This window comes from Serinus canaria, chromosome 11 (assembly GCF_022539315.1).
Source record: "Serinus canaria isolate serCan28SL12 chromosome 11, serCan2020, whole genome shotgun sequence".
NCBI classification, from domain to species: Eukaryota; Metazoa; Chordata; class Aves; order Passeriformes; family Fringillidae; genus Serinus; species Serinus canaria.
The window spans coordinates 16,355,842-16,375,744 of record NC_066325.1 but is presented as its reverse complement, the minus strand read 5'-3'; the positions used below and the strand labels follow the sequence as shown (position 1 = coordinate 16,375,744).

Genomic DNA, 19,903 nt, shown 5'->3' with positions numbered 1-19,903 from the left:
GTATAGACAGACATTGATGTTCTTTATGTCCCAAAATGTTCAGAATGCAGGAGATGCACAAAGTGCAGAAAGTCACTTCACTATGTACCCAAAGTCAACTTCAACAAATGTTTTCCCCTTACCAAGGAAAGGCAGTAATATAATTTCCATCTTACTTGGTATATGGAGAATTCATACAGAGAGTGACTTGACCCAGGTTGCACAGGAAGAGAGTGATGTGGTTTAAGCACCTGTTTAAAACCTGTTATCTTCTGTCTAGCCCTTCTCAGAGTTACAAAAGAAATAACTGCTGGAAATGGAATGCTGGTTTCTAATTACACCTCTTCACAACAATGTAATTGGGTAGAGACACTGGTAACACCTTTTTATATCCATCCATCCATCCATCCATCCATCCATCCATCCATCCATCCATCCATCCATCCATCCATCCATCCATCCATCCATCCATCCATCCATCCATCCATCCATCCATCCATCCATCCATCCATCCATCCATCCATCCATCCATCCATCCATCCATCCATCCATCCATCCATCCATCCATCCATCCATCGATGAAACCAATGTAACTGTTGGTTTTAAATTCCAGGGTAGGTTATAAATGTAAACTATAGGTGTGGATGTACAGTCTGCCTCCCAGTTTTCCATGTTCTCTGTGAGAGTTTTTTTATACAGACAGACAAAGACAGATATTTACAAATACAGAAACACATGCAGATGCACAAGCATGGTTTGTGTGTTACACTACCAGTGAGAAAACATGCCAAGGTTCAAAAAGAGAACAGGAACTTGCTGACCAAACTGTGACTGCAAGGGAGGTCGATGGATTTGGTGGCAGAAAGATCTGGATTTTCTGGTGAACACTCACGGTTAACAAAATATTGATTTTGATAATTTGTTTTTTGACAAAAACAAATCCTGTTACTGCTGACTAGGCACTAGGTACTTTATTTGCAAAGTTTGTAAACTCACATTACCGCAGACACCTACCATACTGGCAAAGAGCTCTCCATCATCATCACAGGCCACTCCCCCAGGGCTGTAGAGCTGGAACCAGCCATCCTTGCCAGCCCTCACACTCAGCAAACACGAGTGCACCTGCCAAGAAGTGAACACATTGGGATGGTTACAGCTCCTGCCAATAACCACCAGCATCTCCCACACCAGGCCAAAAGTAACTGCAGAACCAGGGACTGCTGGAAATCTCCTGGTTAATATTCCAATCTGCAGAGCTGCAGGCCAGTCTCCCCTCCCAGAATCCATTTTTTCAGTATAACCAAGAGGGAAGCTGCACCATCCTTTATTGCATGGCCCTTTTCATTCCCTTTTCACAAATCAAACATGAAATGGCTCTAATCTAGAACAGCTCCTTTCACTTGGAAAAAACACCACCAAAAATCCAAACAAAAAAACCCCCACAAATTTCTCAGCTTCTGTAATTCCCCCCCTGTCCTCCCAGCATGTGTGTCTATACAGCTGATGTGATCTGCATACCAAATGTGGTGGCTGATGGCTTGCTCATTCCAATCATTAACAATTCTTATTACTCCTGCTCTAATAAAATTCGACCAGAGTCAGGGTGAAGGAAATCCACAGGGAAAACTCAACAGGGATACACAGCACGGAAGCTGCACTGGAAAACTGGCACCAGTGAGCAACCATTAGTCTAAATTTGGCCCACTGTAGAGATTACTATATTTAGTCCCACAATTTAATAGAGAAGTCATAATTAAGCTTTATTTTTTCCTTTTCTTTTTTCCCCTTCAGTTGAAGAAACAGATGTTCCATTTCAATTTTTGAGGTGTGGGGGGGAGGTAAATTCTTTCCTTTGGGCACAGAGCTCCAGTGACAGATGAAATCCTGGTGCCATTTAGGACAAGAAGGTCTCTTCTGACAAGGGTAACTACTGCTCCCAAGAGCTAAACCCCTGGAAATGAGGAGTTCTGGGCAGTGATGACACAGCTTCACCCACAGTTTGAGGGAGCTTTCCTGCCTTGATGCCAAAAGCAAGACTGACTGTGGATGAGAAGTTCCCTGTGACTCAGCCAAAGCTGATGATGCTGAGCAGGCTCTGAGTGCAGCTCCAAGGCAGCAGGCACCACGAGGCTGCAGCAACACTCTCACCCCAGTAACACACTCCCACCCCCTTTCTGCTGCCAATTCATGAGAATTACAGGCATTTGCACACAACAGAGCTGAAACACAGCTACACAAAACCTGTTATTTTGCAAGCTCTGTGGATCCATGGATTTTGATTCCGTTTTTTTCGTACAGAAGATGAAAAGCTCTGAGTGATCCCACAGAGGGTGAAAATCTTGCTGGTTGCAGTTTAGAACAAGGAGATCAACTGATGCCAGACAAGGAGGTGACAACACATAAACCTTACACATAAATCACCCTGAGAGACCTAGGCAGAATAAAACCACACTGGGTTTTGGAACAAACTACTGAAGGAGAGATTGAACAAGTGCAGTTGCAATCCCACAAACTAATGCTCTGTGTAAACTGCCAACAAACTCACTTCTTGCCTCGGGTCTTCTGCAAATCTCTGAATCACATATTTCAGCTCCCTGAAAACAATAAGAGTAAGAAGAACAAGAATAAGCAGTTGCTGGTTGCAGTATTTATACAAGTATCACATTTCTCTTGAACAACACCTAAAATTATATATAGTGATGCACTTTAGAGAGAAACAAGTTGACCTCCTTCCACAGAAAGGAAATATGATGCCTAAAAGTGATTACCAAGGGCAGTGTCTGCTCACAATAGCCTAGAAAATGCTTCTGAGATGTGCATTGACAAACTCCTTTGTAAATTCTATCAGCACCCACTGGCTTTAGTCCTTGGGCTCCTGCTAGCACAATAAATTACAAAGAGAACTTTTTATTGCTAACAGAACATGCCTACAGCCCTTCACAGATAAAAGCCATTAGAGACACAATACTGAATAATGCATCATTGCTATTATTGACTAATACAAGAATTTATTCAATAAAACAAAGGAGCCCCAGAAACTTACTTTGTGAATTTCTCATGTGCGAGAGCCCTGAAATTCAAAACAGAAGAGTATGAGCATCTGAGAGAAAGGACAGAGAGCAAAAAAGAGCCCAAAAAAACCCAAACAAGCACTTTTCAGTTCTTTCCAGCTAATAAAAGGACTTGCTAAGCAACTGCAGCACATAAGACAAGAAAAAAGTTTCAAAAAATCAGATAAAGCCTCTTTCATTAACCTAGAGGGGAAAATTACTTGGAACAAATCTTGTAGCTTTTCTTGAGTCTGTCTTAGACAAGGCTCTGACTAATATCAGTGGGAGCTTTGGGTCAGAAGAAAGTAAAAGACTTACAGTACCATTGTATAATTATAGGTTTTGCCTACCTCCAAGAGCCAGGTGTATTCTTTAATTGCAAGGCAATTAGGGTATGGCCGCAGCTAATTAGCATCATACAGCAGTAAAGCAATTAATGGTCATTTTGTGAAGAGCCTGGGATCATGGTATGGTTTACAGCTCCCCCAAGACTCAGGTTTGACTTAGGTAATGATGTCTCTGTTACCCATCTCCAAGCTCACACTGTAGCCCAGGTAACCTGGCATGGAGGATTAGACCTCTGTGATTCAAGACATCAGGTCATCAGGGATGTGATAAGCCAGCAAATTGTACAATTACAGGTTGTAATTTCTGTCCATGGAGGTCTGCACTTTATAAACACCACTGCTCATTAATAGGTTTCCGAGGGAGCTCGGCTGCTCCGTGGGGCAGCTCCTTCACTTAAAGCAAAATACAAATGACAGGAGTCTCTGTGACGCCAGTGAAGCATCCTCCCCCTCTGAATCTCTCACTCTGCTCTCCTCCTCACCAGCTTTCCTCCCCTTCCTGTCTGCCTGTCTCTAGTTAACCATATTTCTTTTCAGGATCATCTGAGAGAAATGGGGAAGGAAGTCGAACGTGGGGAGGTCTTCACATCCCTCTGCATCAGCCAAAATCAGCTTCAGTTTCTAAATCAATGCTAGAGGCACAAAGCTCCTACTGCCATCCCTTTTCACTTGAGGTATATTTCACCACAAAAAAGCAGTACCAAGAACAAGCCAGTAAATACTAAAACAGTGCAAACTCACTCCTTGGGAAATGGGATAGGCTGAAGCAAGCTGGCCAGGGCTGGTCTCCAGTCATCGTAGTCTGACCTGCAAAATGAACATTTTGTTAACAGGTTACCAGGTTTTAAGTATGGTTTGCCAACAGTTAGTTCAAGGAGTTAAAAGCTTTTTACTGTGGGCACCAACAACCTTTCTGGTTTACTGAAGCACTCTCAAAATCTACAGTGACATTTCCCTTTCCATTTCCAGCACATTCTCCATTGAGGCACAATAAATCTGGTATTTACAGTGACCTCCAGACAGGCCTCCTTTATGTCAACTTAAAGACATTTGCTGTTTATGAAACCTGTTGACATTTAATCACTAAGTAATACTTTCATCTGAGTTGGTAGAGCAATTACCAGGCCACTGGTATTTAAAGCTCTTCTCAACATTTAACAGGAAATTTTCTTTGCTATAAGACATAAACCCAAGAAACCCCCAAATCCATTTCTGACAAAAAACCCACCAGCCAAAGCCCAGACCCTGCTCTCAGTCCCACTGGTAACAATGAGTACACACAGAAGTGAATCTCACATGGGCTGAAACACCTGGGGATGTCTGTAGAAACAAGGTAGAAGAGCCTGCCACCTCCTCTTAGTGCTGCTACCTTTTGGATTTCAGTGTTAAAAACCAGAGTATTGGCTGCAGCTTACTGGAAACTTGGCACAAAAGTGTGGTGTGTCTTTGGGAAGGAACGAAGTGTAATGTTCTCAGATGGACAGTATCTACTGATAGCATTACAGACAGACAACATATGCACAGGAACTGTTCCAAAAGAATGCAGTTTTGCAAAGGGAAACCTCTAGCTCAGAGAAATTGAAGATGGATGAATTTCCAAAAGTCTCATCCATCTTTTGAACCACATAAACCAGAAATGTCCATAAACTAATAACACACGTGATGTTGGACAATCCAAAAAGATGTGTGAACAGAAAAAGAAAATTTAAATGCATGACCAGGGTACTCTTAAGAAGCAACATGCAGAGAAGTTTTACCTGAATGGAGAATTGTGATGTAAAAATCAACCAGGGAAGCAGTTATCACTTGCCCAAGAGCAGTGTGAGGTCAAGTTTCACAAATGTGTGCTATGGCATGCAAGCAACCAACCCATGAGGACTACTGTGACCTGAAAGTGGCTTAGTGCATTAAAAACCAGAAGAGCACATGTGAAGTTACAGTAATCCAAAAAGGAGACCTCGTGCCCATGCCAGTTGTGCTGGAAGCCACTGAACCTAATTTTTTCCTCCATGAAAAATTCTGTTCTCAGGTGCAAACTAGGGCCAACTCTGAGCCAAGGGGTGTCTCACAAGCCTAAGGTGAGTGTGAGTCAGTGGCAGCAGGAGCACTTTGTGGTCACCTATTCATCAGGCTCTTTCCAGAGACAAAAAGTCCCTCACCTGCTTAGCCACTGAACAAATAAGGAAGATGATCAACTCTGTTTAATGTCTCAGAACAGCAAGACATGAAGCAGGAATTCATTAGGGAGGTTGTTTTTCCATGTAGTCAGTGTAAAGTGAATATTGTGACACACCTGAGGATGGGGCTTGTCACATAAACTGACATAATGCAAGGAAACCTCTGAGACAGCACCTCCAAGATGAGCTTTTGGGGTTCTTTCAATAAAGCTTTGATTAATTAAAGCCATCTACAAGATTATTCATTGTTTCCTGACCCACAGACACATTGACTGGGTCAGTGACACTGAACTCTGGCCTGTGTTCAGGTTCAGCTCAAAGTCTCTTGTTAAAATACCAGGTCTCTGTAGGAGAGAACTGATGCAACCTATCTATAGCTGCAGCCCTGAGAAGTGCCACAGGTCTCACCACGTTTGTCAGCTGTGAGAACACAGTCCATTCATTTTCTTTTATTTAAATATGCACACCCTTTAAAATTCCTAGCTGATTTTTTTCTAAAAACAACACATTTTTATTGGTAGATACAAACAGTGCTAAAAGCAGATTTTTTGAGCAGGGGAGACTCAGAAGTCAAAAAGCTGAGTTAGAAAATCCAGAGGTGTTAAAGGTACTTCATATCACATGAGATACAGCACCTACAGATCTTTTCTAACAGAAAGTGAACAGCTGAGATCCACTTTGAGCCTTAGCTCCTGTGACATCTCAGGCTAAGTGTTACACCACTGAAGCTCCTTCTTGAGCAATCTGGAGAGTTGTGATTACTAATAATATGAACCAATCAATTTTTCATGGCTGAGCTTCAAAGGAAATTGCAGGAGTAAGAAAAAAGCTGTTTTGGAATGAAACTGCAGACAGAATGGGACAGTATCACTGACTTTTCTCAAAGCTGGGGAGCTGAGCAGGTCTGTGAGAGGGCAGTGAAAAGAAATCAGTCTGCTTCCCCAGGAGGAGAAGGAACAAAGGAAGAAAGGAAGGAAGGAAACCGTCTCCTATTGAAATATATAAAATTTGGTCGCATGAGTGGGACCTGAACATAAAATCTGCACAGCCTGTAATCCCTTCAATGTGAGCTAGGAAACATGAAACAAACACAGCACAAGAATAAAACTAAACTACTTATTAAAAGCCTACAGTGTTTCTCCTCCTCCCACCTATTCCCTTTTCAAAAACATTTTCCTTCTGTCTGTGCTCATCTCATCTGCACTCTTCTTTCATTTCAGACAGTAGCTTTTTTCTTTTTTTTTTCCTTTTTCTTTTTTTTAGTCCATTCAAAGCTCCAACACAAGACAAGTGTTTGAAGCAGGGAAAGAAAGGGAGATGGATTAGTTCTGGCTGCAGTGAACAGCCACTGCAATGAGCCAGACAAAGAGGCTGGGCCAGGAGAAGGAGGGAGCACAGGGAGATCCTGGGACAGCCTGGGACAAACTGCCTTCCCAGCTCTTCCAAGGGCGCTGGGCTCAACACTCATCACACAGCTCAAATCCCAGGACTGGCCTGATTAAAGGGGGAGAAGGACTCCCTGGCTCTGATTTTTGCAGGATTTGCAGGTCTAGGGGAGCAGCCAGGCTGCAGCCCAACCTGCGGGCTCCCAGAAGCGCGTGGGGGTCACGGTGACAGATCAGAGCCATCACCTGCCACTGCACACAGCCTCCCTCACCCTGAACCTGTCCCAGGGGACTGGCCAGGGCACAGAACAACCATATTAATTAAATAATCCCTGACTGCAGTGACTGTGCCTCTGGGCCATCACCGCTCTTGGCCTGCCAACATAATACATTTTCCTTCCCCGGGATCACCTTTCACCAAAATGAAAACCTGCCCGCGTGTCATGTGCGGCACAAACAATCCAAAACACACGAGCAGCCCAGGGCAACCTCGATAAACATGACACAGGATAATCCACTTGGGATATTCAGAGCATGCCACTGACCTATTGGGGAATGCAGAGCAGCCAGGGGAAGCTCCAGTGGGTGCTCGTGTTTGGAAAGCTGCGGCTCTCATCTCTGAGACACTGCAAGCCCCAAGTCCTTGGGTTTTGGGGGTAATGATAAAACCACTTGGAAGCAGCTTCTTCTCCAGACTGAGCAGATTGATGAGGCAACCCCTGTTGTCAGATAATATGACCATACCCCCAGACATGATCCCTTCTTTCCCTGGTTCTAGGTAAATTCCCTGAATTGTAGGACATCAGGTTTAGCTCAGGGTGCCAGGGCAGGCTGAGAACAAGCCTCACCAAACCCCTTGTCAATACAAGGCACAAACCTGCTATCTGCAAAACCGTGAGGGGCCTTTTCATGCTCAGCCTTCTTTTGAGATGGGCTTGTTTAGCTTTTTCAAAAGAAAAAAATTTAGCACCACTGAAAGACCCTAGAAAGGTTCTGCCTTGACTGCTGAGAACAGAAATGGGCTGAACTGCTCACAGTTGGCATGGAAGCATCAGGAAACAGCAACACAAGGTTGCCCAAAACAGGTTGTGACACTGGCCCCAGAGAGGGGTACAAGTGTCTGGACATCTGGACGGACCCTTGCCACTAGAGGCAGCCATGGAAACAAAAAATAACACAGACAAAGGGGAACAGTTTATGATACAACACCAACAGAGCTTGCCCCAAGAGGGGTCTGTTCCCACAACCAATTGACCTAGATTTCACTGCAGACAGTTTAAATGTCTCCCCTGGAACCAGTGGAGTCCTCCACGTGAAAGAAAACTTTCAAGTTCTCCAGCCCAAGGCCCCTTCTACTGCAACTTTCTCTAACCATGGCTGTCCTGTTCAAGCACAAGTCTGGCTGTACAAGACATTCCCAAATGCATGGAAACATTAACATGCAAATAGGAGCTGGGCAATGCTGAGCTGTTCTCAAAGCCTCTAATTTAATATGATGAACAGAAATTTTTCAGTTAATTTAGTGCATTTTCTATGCACTGTTCAATACTTGTAGCACTCAGGAGGCACTGGCTGGTGTCAGTAACACTATCAGAGTCCAGAATGAGTTACAGAACATTGACACAGAAGTTTGATCCACTTTTGAGTGCAGGACCAAAACACTGTTACCCTAGAGACTGTGTCTCCTTTAAAATCTGCCCAGACTTTGGGTCATCTGCCAGCATCTTCAAAATCATGATTTTCTACTTTCCTTTAGTATGCAATAGTTGTGTTTTGTTACTCAACTACATTAGAAAAAAGGTCAAAGACGTTCTAGGTGCTGCAAGAGCCCCACAAACTTTCTGAACTGCCCTTGTAGCTTTCTGTGCAAAAAGTGAAGTATTACAGCGACTGTTAAATCACATCTTCATCAATATTAGAAGTGAGGGTTTCCCCCAAAAAGTAAGCACTGTGTAAAAGTCAGGTGAACAATAAAATGTCCTCTGTTGAAGCTACTGTTGAGAATTCTTATTTGCTAGACTTCCAATAATTAAAATTTGCCTAAATAAATTACTCCCTGCTGCCCTAAGTTAATTATGTAAAAAAGATACCATTGCTGGTGACTCTCTTGTTTTGATGATGATACTGAATCAGACACCTAAAAGAACAATCAAACTCAATGCTAAGCAACTTATTTATGTTTGGCTTACCATTGTTACTAATAAGAACATTATTTTACTGAAAGCCTGCTGAGAGCTCAGCTCCTGGATAGCAGTTGTTTTATAATTAATGTTTTCTTCCTACTGGCATGTTCTTCAACTCTCTTTCTTCATATTCTCAGATTTTCAAAGTACAGTAATAGTATTTCATGCAACAGAAACCCTTTATTCAGGAAGAGTTAGAGCATGAAAGCAATCAGCATCACAACAGCATTATCTTGTATTTTTGGTAATAACTACAAGACCTTCTAAAATGCTTTTCCATCACTGGTTTAAGCATTAAAAAAAACAACATGGAAAATCTTTACCCATATTTTACAAATAAGGAAAACGAGGCATTTAAAAGTGACTTCTCTAAGACCTCCCAGTGAGCCATGGGCAGAATGAAGAGCAAGCAGATTCTGCATTTCTGCTTTCAGGCACCCAAAAAATCAAGGGATGAACAGGAATGGAAAGGAACTCAAATGAGTGGAGCTACAGCCAGAGCTCTGCCTTAGGAGCTGCCCTGTATTCTCACAGGCTGTGATTTCCCAAGGAGGGTGTGGGCTCTGGCAGGGCACTCTGAGGAGGGCTGCACCAGTTTTGTGCTATCACTGGTCCCTCACTGGGCACATCCTCTGGGTTTCACCCTTCAGAATTCTTGTTGTACAACCAGAAAAAGGTCTCAAAGCTGCCCCACACCTATAACACCTTTAACAGTAACACATTCCCATTTTCATTGCTGCTGTTGAGCAACATGATTTTTAAAAAGATAGGAAATGCATCAAAAAATGGATTATTTTAAGGTATGGAGTGAAATGAGTTCTTTGTGTAGCAAATTCAATGGGAATTGGGACCTGGCATATCAAATGTTTAAAAGTGGAGAGACTGTGAGGAAGAACGTGCCCATTTGTGAATTTGTTTATAAGTGTGTGTCAGCTGCATGATGAAACCAAAACCGTCAATGCTCAGTGAGTCAGCATCCAAACCAGCATCAGGACTGGGAGAGTGCTCAGTGTTTATGGAAAACAGGAGAGTCAAGGGGACAGGAATAAATCCACGACGCGTTTAATGCAGCACCTGGGTGAGTGGAGACGCAAAAGCCCCCAGATGAAACAAACTCAGATGCTGTGCTTTTTTTAATGCAATCATTTTTAAAGGCAGAAGAACCTGGGCCATGGGAAAAAAAAAATTTTACAAAATTAGCCTTCACAGCAACTTCCTGCTCAAGAATCTAATGGGAACAGTATCTGGTATTCACTTGTCCTGTCTTCAGTTTTGAATGAGTGCTTAAGTAATTGCAAGTCAGCTGTGTAGTGAAGGGAAGAATGATGCTGCAAATTTGTACCACGTATTTTGAAAAAAAATGAAAATGTCGGACAAAAACCTTCACAAAATCCTCCACCACAGCAGTTTGATCTCATTCCTTGGGACTGCACTCCCAGATGTGCATTTGTCTGCAGTGTAGGCACATGCTAATGGTTTACAGCAGAGTCCAGATTTCACCTGTGTCTTGGATTCTAGAAAGTTCAACTATGACTTCATTAGGCCTTACACTGTTTAAAAATAATTAATGCAGAAGTTAAACAGTTTGCCATAAAACATACTGCAACTCAGTATCAGAGACAGCTGTCAAAGTCAACAAAGATGTTTTACTGCACTTCTATTACAAGCTCCCATTCTGCAGTCTACTTTTTCTGTTATTCCTTTTCATTCATTTATCCAGAGAAAACCATGCTTTTCCTGAAGAACATTCTCCTTTATATTCCTGTTTAAGAAATTCAGATTTGCCTGCCAGGAATTACCTTGCCACCATTTTATGGCAAAGACTATTTGAACACCTGGGGCCTAATACAGGTCCACTCTACCAAAGCAACTGGAGAGAGACTCCACTCTAATACAAGAAAATCCAAGTAAGTCCTGAAACTTCTACAAGGGAGAACATCGAAGTGAACAATAACAGTATCCAGCTCCTGCTAAAATCAGGGCAGTGGTGCTGCCTATCACTCACAAGCACTGAACCTACCACAGACCTGCCTTTTCTAGCTCTGTCTCAGGCAATCCCAAGAGCCCTGGAGGAGACAAATGGGCTTTTTTATTTATTTTTGGTGGGCAAGAACAAAAACAGAAACCACTGGCACCAACATCCCGCCTTCTGTAAAATGCCTGAGGCTCAATGTACAAATAAGCTTTCCATTTTCATCTTCCTCCTGCTATTTTTAGAACATCTTGGCAGTGCCAGATGCCTCCTTCAAAGGCTGGACTCTCCAGAGCTGGAGTTAAGATTTATAACCATGTGCTGGCTCGCCACAGATGTTGAAGACAACAGGCCTGTGGGAAACCACCCCCCCACCATTGCTAAGATGACATTGTTCTAAAAGCTGTTCAGAACCATCACTCACAGCATCTTGAGGATCTCCACGTAGCAGCCCAGGATCCTGTCAGCCTGGGGGCTCAGCTCGATGCTCATGGTGCTGCAGGTGGGGCTGACCATCAGGCAGTCGATGAGGTTGGGCTCGCTGTCGTTGCCAACACCGGCTGTCATCTTCTGGTTGGCCGTGTTGTTGCGCTCCACTTCCACGTGGATCTCGTTGGAGGTGACAATGACTGGTTTGAGACGGGATTCAGTCAAGGTGGCCTCCTGAGAGACCAGGTCAGGACTCGTGTGGAGAAGGCGGAGGGGGAGATTGGGCTTTCGGTCACACTGCTGCTGGCAGCCGTTCCGAATTTCCTTCAGGCTTGGCGAGTTGTCCCGACTGAATTTCAGAAAGAAACAAATCATTTCAGGAGACAGACATACCAGCAGAGAGCAGGAGAGAGAGTGCAACCTTGAGAAGCCACGATTTTTTGCAATTTCCCACTGCACTTCACCCCAGCCCAGCGGATGGCTTTCCTCCGGGCAATCGGATTACTGAAATCAATTAAAAACATTAAAAGGCTCCAATAAGACTGTTCTGCAGCCCCTGTTTGACAAAGACTTGAGCTTTTCATTACTCTAATTGACAGACCAGTTTAGTCTAAAGGTGAACAGACCAGTTTAGTCTAAAGGTGAACCTTCCTGTCCGAGTTGTGCAAAGCTGTAACAGAATCCATGCCCAAGTATGTATCTGGCTATAGTACATGCCCAGACATTTGTCTGCAGCCCTCGTGTCTGGAATTTGTGTTGGACACTGAGCAGCCCCTGTCCGTGCTCTACCATGAGGAAAGTCAGATAGGCATAAACAAACAGGAAACATAGCAGAGGGGAACCCTCAGTGTCTACTGGAAACTGGCTCGTGTGTCAAGAACTGCGGCGTCCATTTCCCGGCGAGTGAGGAATCAGATTTTCCACAATAACGGAGGCAGCGCTGTGAAACCAGCTCGAGTTCAAAGCTGCACATACACAGGGATTTACACACAACCCCTACTCCAAGGTCTCACCCCTGCCCTTCCTCACTCCCTTGGGGAGTACCAGGGAAGGAAGGTTCAGCTTCTCTCAGGTTTTCTAGCACACCCATCTCACGCTGATCTTGTTTGTGAAGAACACGTGGCCAGCTGGGAATTCACACTGACCTGTTGATGAATTCCTCGTAACAGGAATAAATGGCAGCTAAGCAGACAGCTACAAGATTTGGCAGGACCCTGGGATGTGGGCATTGTCCTGTTGGACCATGCATGCTGAAAAAGAAAAAACAAGATGATCTCATTGCAAGGTTTCTATGGGCAAAACCAGTCAGACAGAACGAGGTGACAGACTTGGATAGGCATCCTTGGGGGATCTTCAGAAGGGCCATAACACAGAGATATTTTAACCCTCTACATCCAGTGGCCCTACTTATGAACAAGGGTAAGCTGAATCACCAATTTAATTGATGTGGTATCCCTAAAGTCCTCCCAAAATCTCACACTTGAGTGAGCATGATGAGCTTGAAAGTTAATTTGAATCATTCTGCAGAGGCTTTGAGTCTAAATGTATATGAAGAATGTATGCACAGCAAAGTCCATTATTTTGCAGTGTGCAAGTAGGCAGAAAACCCCAGACTTACCTGAGAACTAGCATTTTGAAAAAGAGACTTCAGCAACACTGCCTGATGGACTTGATTAATTTGCTTTTATTTGCTGTTTGCCAGTACCAAAAAGCACCAGCTACCGATAACAGCCAGTAAAGCAGGGTTGGGAGACGTAACACACCAAAGCATGGACACAGGATTGGAAATACACCATAAATGAAATGTAACTAACCTGTGAATAAACTTCTTCACCACCTCCATTCCAGCATTCAGCTCATTCAAAGACAGAATGTACTCCTGAGTAAAGAGCCGCAACCGAGGGCACTTCCCAAAATCCTGTCCAAGAAGGAGAGACTCGGTGAAGATGGTGAATGTACACCCAGATTGTGGGTTTTCAAAAGAAACCAGCTCAAACACAACTGATTTCACACTGCTATTATGCTGACAAGCTTCAAGAGAAGAGCATCTCTGCACACTGAATAATGTTCTCCCCAGTAATAATGACAGCATTTCCTATCTCTTCTTTCCTTTATACCCACTTTGAAAACCAAGTTCTGTATAATGAAACAACTAAAACCCCCCAAAAAAATCTCACCTATGTTTTGTCTCACATTTGTCTTGCACTTTTCATTTAATATTTTGATTTTGAAATACTTTTTTTGTTCGGTGCTTTTGCTTCCACTCCTAACGGCAGATTTTTTGGACTAAAACCCCCAAAATATTATATTTCCATGTCTGGCATGAGTATCTATTCTGGTTTTAGAGAAAATCATTTTGACAAGCTATCAATATGCAATTAAGTACAAAATCAGAGATCAGTTCTTCCTCCATGGATTTTACTCCAGCTATGCTGTGAATTTGACAGGTGAGCTCAAGAGTCACTTTCTTTAAATCTTGCAGGCAGAGAGGCACCTGCTAACTGAAATCCTGCATCTCCTCACATCACCTGCTATTTTTAGATGTGAAAGGAGTAAATTCTGCTGTCTGGTGAGTGTTATTCCACAGCACACTTCCTCACATTTACACAGGTGTAACCTTATTACACAGGTGTTGCAGAAGTACAGAGCTGAATTTCCAAGTGGGAAACAAGGTCCACTGAGGACAAACAAGCATTCCCAGCTATTCCTCCAGCAGCTGCCTGTGGAAGTTATCCTGGAAAAAATACATGGCAACTGAAATGTTAAAGAAATGCCACAAATGGTAATGAATCAGTGGTGGTCTGTAACAGGGATGATAAACTCCCAGAGACTGAAGCTTTCTGTGAACTCCTTTCAGTTTCAGGCACTTCTGTAGCACAGCCTGCATTTAATACCTGGTAAGTTTTACAACCAGAGAAAATGACCAAAAACTTGAAAACAAGCTTAGGCTGCACAACGTCTCCTTCAAGCCCTAAATGTCACTGCTGGTACTGAATGGCTGCCTGGTAACTTCACCCAGCAAAGGGACTGTGGGCAATTCCACATCATTAGAATTAACATCATTAAAGTTTTAACAGCTCCTTCTGGCAACCTGAACCAAGGGCAGGAGACCATGTGTGCTTCAGAGAACATTTGATTAATTTCATGAACATGCCTTGCAAGACAGCTTTTGCAATTGCAATCTGCTTATGAAAGTTTTCAGCCTGTCTAGGTGTCCTAACTGAAGCTGGAATCAAAGTCCAAGAGATCATAAAGAGGATGTCATTGCTGACCTCTGTAAGATAAAATATCTCCCTAAATTTAATATAATGCCCTGTCACATACCAAGCACAGAACAATACACACCACCAATACTGTTTGCTCAAAAAAATAGAAAGTAAAAAAGAAAGAAGGGTTTGTATTCAAACATTTCAAAGCTAAAACCCAAAGGTTTGGTAAGTTGCTGACCACTCCTCAAGGAACTCAGCACAAAACAGCCTCCAGTCCTGTAACCAGTGTTATCACCAAGACAAAAACCTATCCTGGTTCTTTTGAGATGTTTAAATCAGAGATAAATGAGACACGCTTTCCCCATTTTAGAGGAAGAAAACTGTGGAGCAAAACTTGTAGGGAATTTTCAAAGGCCACAGAACAAACTGGAGGCAAAGGTGGGAAGAGCCAGCTCAGTCTCCTGCCCCAAGGACCACACGGGGCCTCCTGAGGTGATGAAGTTTGGTGTCCCCCTAAAGAGTAACCTTATTTATGTGCACACACACACACATTCTCTAAAGCACTATTCAGTACAGAAGTCCCCAGAGAGTGCTAAAGTGCCCAAATCCACTCCAATTAATACCTGACACCATAAATTCTCCAGCTACACACTGCGGTACAGACATGTTGATTTTCAATCTGCAAATGTTAAGTATGGTAAATATACCCAATTCTCTGAAGCTAACCAAATACAAGCATTACACTATGCATTTAGATTTTATTTGAGACCCCTCAAGAGCTCTGGATGCTTTAAAAAAATCAGTCTGGAATCCAAGAATAACATTTACAGAATATTTCACTGAAAACTACAGAATATTCAAAAATGTTTACATGTCTGCATAGTGCTGGCACTGAGCCAGGAATATGACCTTTTTGGCATCTTGGGCTTTCTACCTAGTTCTGTAAACTCAGAGATTTAAATAATAAGATTGGAAAAATAAGAAATATGAACTGTTTTCTACTGGGTTCATGCTAATCACAGCATGACAACAGATGGTCTCTAAAATTATATGTTAGTGAAAAGAAGTTGATTATGAAGTTACAGAGGTTCATCCTCGAGATCACAGCCAAATCAACTGCCTTAAATATTTTATTTTATTTATTTGTTATTCTTTGCCACTGCATTGTGAAGTAAGACTTCTTCATGTAACTTCAAAACTTTGGCAGGAAACTTAATCTGCCACAAAAGCTGGAGAGCTGGTAAACACCCCAGACACTAATACCTTTATTAGGAAAGGAATATGGATCATGTAAGACTATTTTCAGAGTTTGGGGGACTAAAATAAGCAGGGCACTTATTTGAAATACTGACAAGGAATTGATCAGCAATGAGAAGAGAGGAAGTCTGGGTAAGAACAGCCATACAATGACAGACTACCTAAATCCTGTAATGAGAAGGAAGAATAGCAGTAGAAGAGCATAAGGATATTCAGGAAACTGAGGTAAGAACTCACTGGACATGGCCTAAAGAAAGATGGAAACCAAGAGGGCTGGTGGTGTCTTACAGAAAAAGTGTTGAGGGCCCAGCTCAAAATGAACAAAGTCCCCATTTTCTGCTTTTGTTGTTTATTTGATTTTCAAACTGTTTTAACTGAAAGGATGGCATGCAGGCAGTAAATAAGGAGCCAAGGGCCAGGTGGGAAAGAGCTGGAGCTGCATTGGCTGCCAAAAGAAACATCCTCCAAGCATGGCTTTGCTTAGATGCTTTTGAGGATCCCACTGAAAGCTTGTTAGTTCTGCACTGATGAAGTAACACCCAATTACATGCAGCACTCACACTTTGGGAGGCAGATTTAGATACAACAGCCATGAGAGGCAACAGAGCAGCTGCTGGTCGCAGGAAGTGTGGCAGTAAAACTTCCCCAAGCTGCTGGAGCTGCCACGAGCACTCACCATGTTGTGTTTGAGGATCCTCTGCACCACCGGGGTGAACACCTCGATCACCACCATGGACCGCGGGCGCTCTCGGCAGTGCTGCAAGGAGCAACAGGTCATGTTGAGAGCTGCAGGAATCCTGGAGATCCCAGGGCACCCCCTGGCTTCACACCCCATCCATGCATTACCCCAAGACTAACAAGATCCAGGGGCTAAATGAGTCTTTCCTGAGATTCAGGCACTCGTGACACTGCTCGTTCCTGTGGATTTGCTGGTGTCGAGTAGAAGATTCCCATGGGAGCTCACAAACTGCAAATTCCCTTCCCTGTCCCCCATTCTTCCCAAAAGTCACTGCAATGTACCATTTTGGGGTCCTATTGCCAACAGTTTTAAAAGGAAAGAGGCTGGGGACAGGAAGATATGATCACACAGGCACTGTAATGTCACAAACCTCCTTCCTCTGGGATCCAGCCTAAAAACCTGTGGTGGATCTGGGAAGGTACCAACAACCCACTCTCCCATCACAGGATGAAATATATAATCATAATGGATCAGGCAGAGTAATTTAAGGTTGGGAAAGACTTCTGAAAGTCATCTGGTCCAACCTCTTGCTCAAGACAGGGTTGATTTTGAAGATAAATTCTCCTTCTCCTGTCCACTTCTGTTCTGGGAAGTCCATAACCTGTTTCCCTTCCATCTCTATACACATCCCATTGCACACATTTACAGACCACTGGGTGCCCACCTCTGAGAAAGATCTAAGGATCAAAAAGTCCCAAATCAGGAATAAAAATGCATCAAGTCTGAGGTTACTGATGACCTAAGAGTGCTTATAAAAATGCAAGACTCAGTTTCTGTAGGAAGAAGCAGCTGATGAATAACTCTGGATGAGAATTACAAGCAGCATCCAGAATGTTTGACAAATGCATACCCAGTCATCAGCAAGCAAATTTAGGCAGACTCAAAACTGAAACACAAACAGGCCTTGAGGAAAAGCAGTATTTTTAAATCCACAAGGTCTGAAGTCCAAGGTACTCTGAAGTTTATGGACAAAGGATACAAAATGCAGCACAAGCATGGATTTACCAGAGAAGAGGATGAGTCCTTATGATCCTCCTGCTGCCATTACCCATAAGGGCTGAGTTACCCACACCTGAACACAGTGGCTGCAGTGATTTCTGCATTGGCTAAACACAGCATGCAGCAGGACACCTCTTGTACCCAGACTGAGGTGTGGGAGTCTCAAAATTTTAACTCTCACACAGTATCAGGACAAAACATTCTGATACACTAAGCATATGATGGGATTTATCACAATGGTGCTGTTCACCATTCCAGTATCATTGCTTGCTGACCAAAAACTCAACTCAATCTGGGCAGGAGGCAAGAAGCTACAGAAAAAACCAACCCCCCACTCAAAGAACAACAGTCATATACAACTATGAGATTCCAGAAAGCAAAGCTGTTCTGATACCTTGCAGAAGAATTCACAGAGGTCAGGAGGAGGATGGTTGTTTTCCAGCAAAGGTGCAATTGCCTTTAAAAAGAAAGGGAGAAAAAGGAGAACAATTGAATTTCAAGGCAGCAGCTGGAGAAAGCATATTGCAGGGAAGTATTTTTCTTGGGGGCATAAGAGCTCACTTTTAGAAAAGGACAAAAGCATCAAAAGAGAAATTAGAGGTGGGCCATGTGTTTATTTTACAAGTAAGTTCAAGCACACTTCTGCTATGAATCCTCAGGAAAACTCTGCTTCTAACTACATTAGTGTAAATATGTAGAGCAGGCAAAGGAGCGCACTATTTATAATGGTTTAAATGGAAAGAGGAGCAGACCTTTTTGTTTTAGGATGTAATAAAGCAAGGATGAATCTGGCTCACTGTTTCAGTTAGAACATCTCCCTAAAAGAAAAAACTGACCACCACCACAAACACATATCCTTTGTGAAGGAGTTCAAGCTCTTTTTTGTGAAAAAGAGCTCACTAAAAGCAACCTAGCACTGCTCTTAACCTGGGAAGACCCTGTTTATCAAAATCAAGCATCTAACTTTGTAAAAGCTGAGATCAACCATTCCTTTGTTGCTGCACAAACCAATGTGCTTATGCTGGGTAAACACACTGGAGGTCATACCTGCCACTGAGGGGGTAATGAATTTATGCTGCTGTTGCTTCCTTTGTAAACTAGAAAATGGTATCAGAATAATATATTCTATGTGGTGGTGCCTTCAGGCTTTTCCACTCTTCAGTTACAGGGATTCCCAGTACCCATTTCCATGTAAAACACTAAACAGAGCAGCCAGGACATTCTGTATTAAGCAACTGAACACCAGATATTTTATCTGGATGGCACCTGGGGTTTTACTAAGGCTTTGCTTTGGTTTTTTTCTCTCCCTCTCATCTCCTTACTCAGCCCTGTGAGTCTGCTTGCAGCAGCTGTGTTTTCACAGAGGTCAAGATTAGTGTGAATTTTAACACCAAAACCCAAGCAAACTGCAAAGCTCTGTTGGGTTACATGACAGACCTATGATACTCATTATCATGTGCCATCCTTCTGCAACTGGTCACTCCTCCTCTGGTGGTTGCCCAGCCACAGGGGACTGAAGGAGAACACAACTGCATCCAGTTGGGAGACACCAGAACATCCTTGCTCCCCCATCCAACACCTGAGCTCAAGATCTTTCCTGTGCCCATCTTTGGGATTGTTTGCTTTAGGACACCAACAACAGAGACAGTCCCAGGTCATGGCTCTGCCTCTGAGGTCAGTGTGGAAGTCTGACAGCCTGGCAGGACCTTTCCTGGGTTTTCCTCATAAGTTAATGGCCAGAAGCAGCCACATTGAGCTGTGCCACATTGAGCTGTGCCACATTGAGCTGTGCCACGTTGAGCTGTGCCACGTTGAGCTGCGCCACGTTGCCCAGCCGTGGCAACACATGTGTCCCATCCTGAGCAGGAGGGGATTGGTTGGGATATTGATCTGCCCCAGCACCATCCAGACAAGGAAAGCTGGTCCCATCTGCATGGCCAAGCACTGTGTACTTTCCACATGCTACATAAATACACACTATTAGCAATTCTTTCCAGGAATAGCCCAGGTTATCTGGGTAATGGCAGTGAGCTCTGAATGCCCAGGAACTGCCAGCTCCTTAATGGCTTGGGCACAACCTACACGAGGGCAGGACTTGGGCTGGAGAAGCCATCACCCAGAAGAGAGCAATGACACAGGTTGAAAGGACCTTTGGAGGCCACCTGGTTCACCTTCCC

The 19,903-nt window shown here is 43.4% G+C and overlaps 1 protein-coding gene across 3 annotated transcripts in view; it reads right to left on the bottom strand.

Moving 5' to 3' along the window:
• CMIP (c-Maf inducing protein) overlaps positions 1 to 19,903 on the bottom strand; it is a 130,630-nt gene that overhangs the window by 13,138 nt on the left and 97,589 nt on the right. For all 3 annotated transcript variants that reach the window (XM_009090745.4, XM_050978835.1, XM_050978836.1), the window contains exons 6-14: positions 18,121 to 18,183; positions 16,665 to 16,745; positions 13,337 to 13,440; positions 12,668 to 12,772; positions 11,518 to 11,871; positions 4,118 to 4,183; positions 3,023 to 3,049; positions 2,525 to 2,573; positions 994 to 1,101 (exon numbers count right to left, since the gene is read on the bottom strand). In XM_009090745.4, the coding sequence (XP_009088993.1) occupies positions 994 to 1,101; positions 2,525 to 2,573; positions 3,023 to 3,049; positions 4,118 to 4,183; positions 11,518 to 11,871; positions 12,668 to 12,772; positions 13,337 to 13,440; positions 16,665 to 16,745; positions 18,121 to 18,183 (957 nt within the window). The remainder of the gene's footprint in view (positions 1 to 993; positions 1,102 to 2,524; positions 2,574 to 3,022; positions 3,050 to 4,117; positions 4,184 to 11,517; positions 11,872 to 12,667; positions 12,773 to 13,336; positions 13,441 to 16,664; positions 16,746 to 18,120; positions 18,184 to 19,903) is intronic.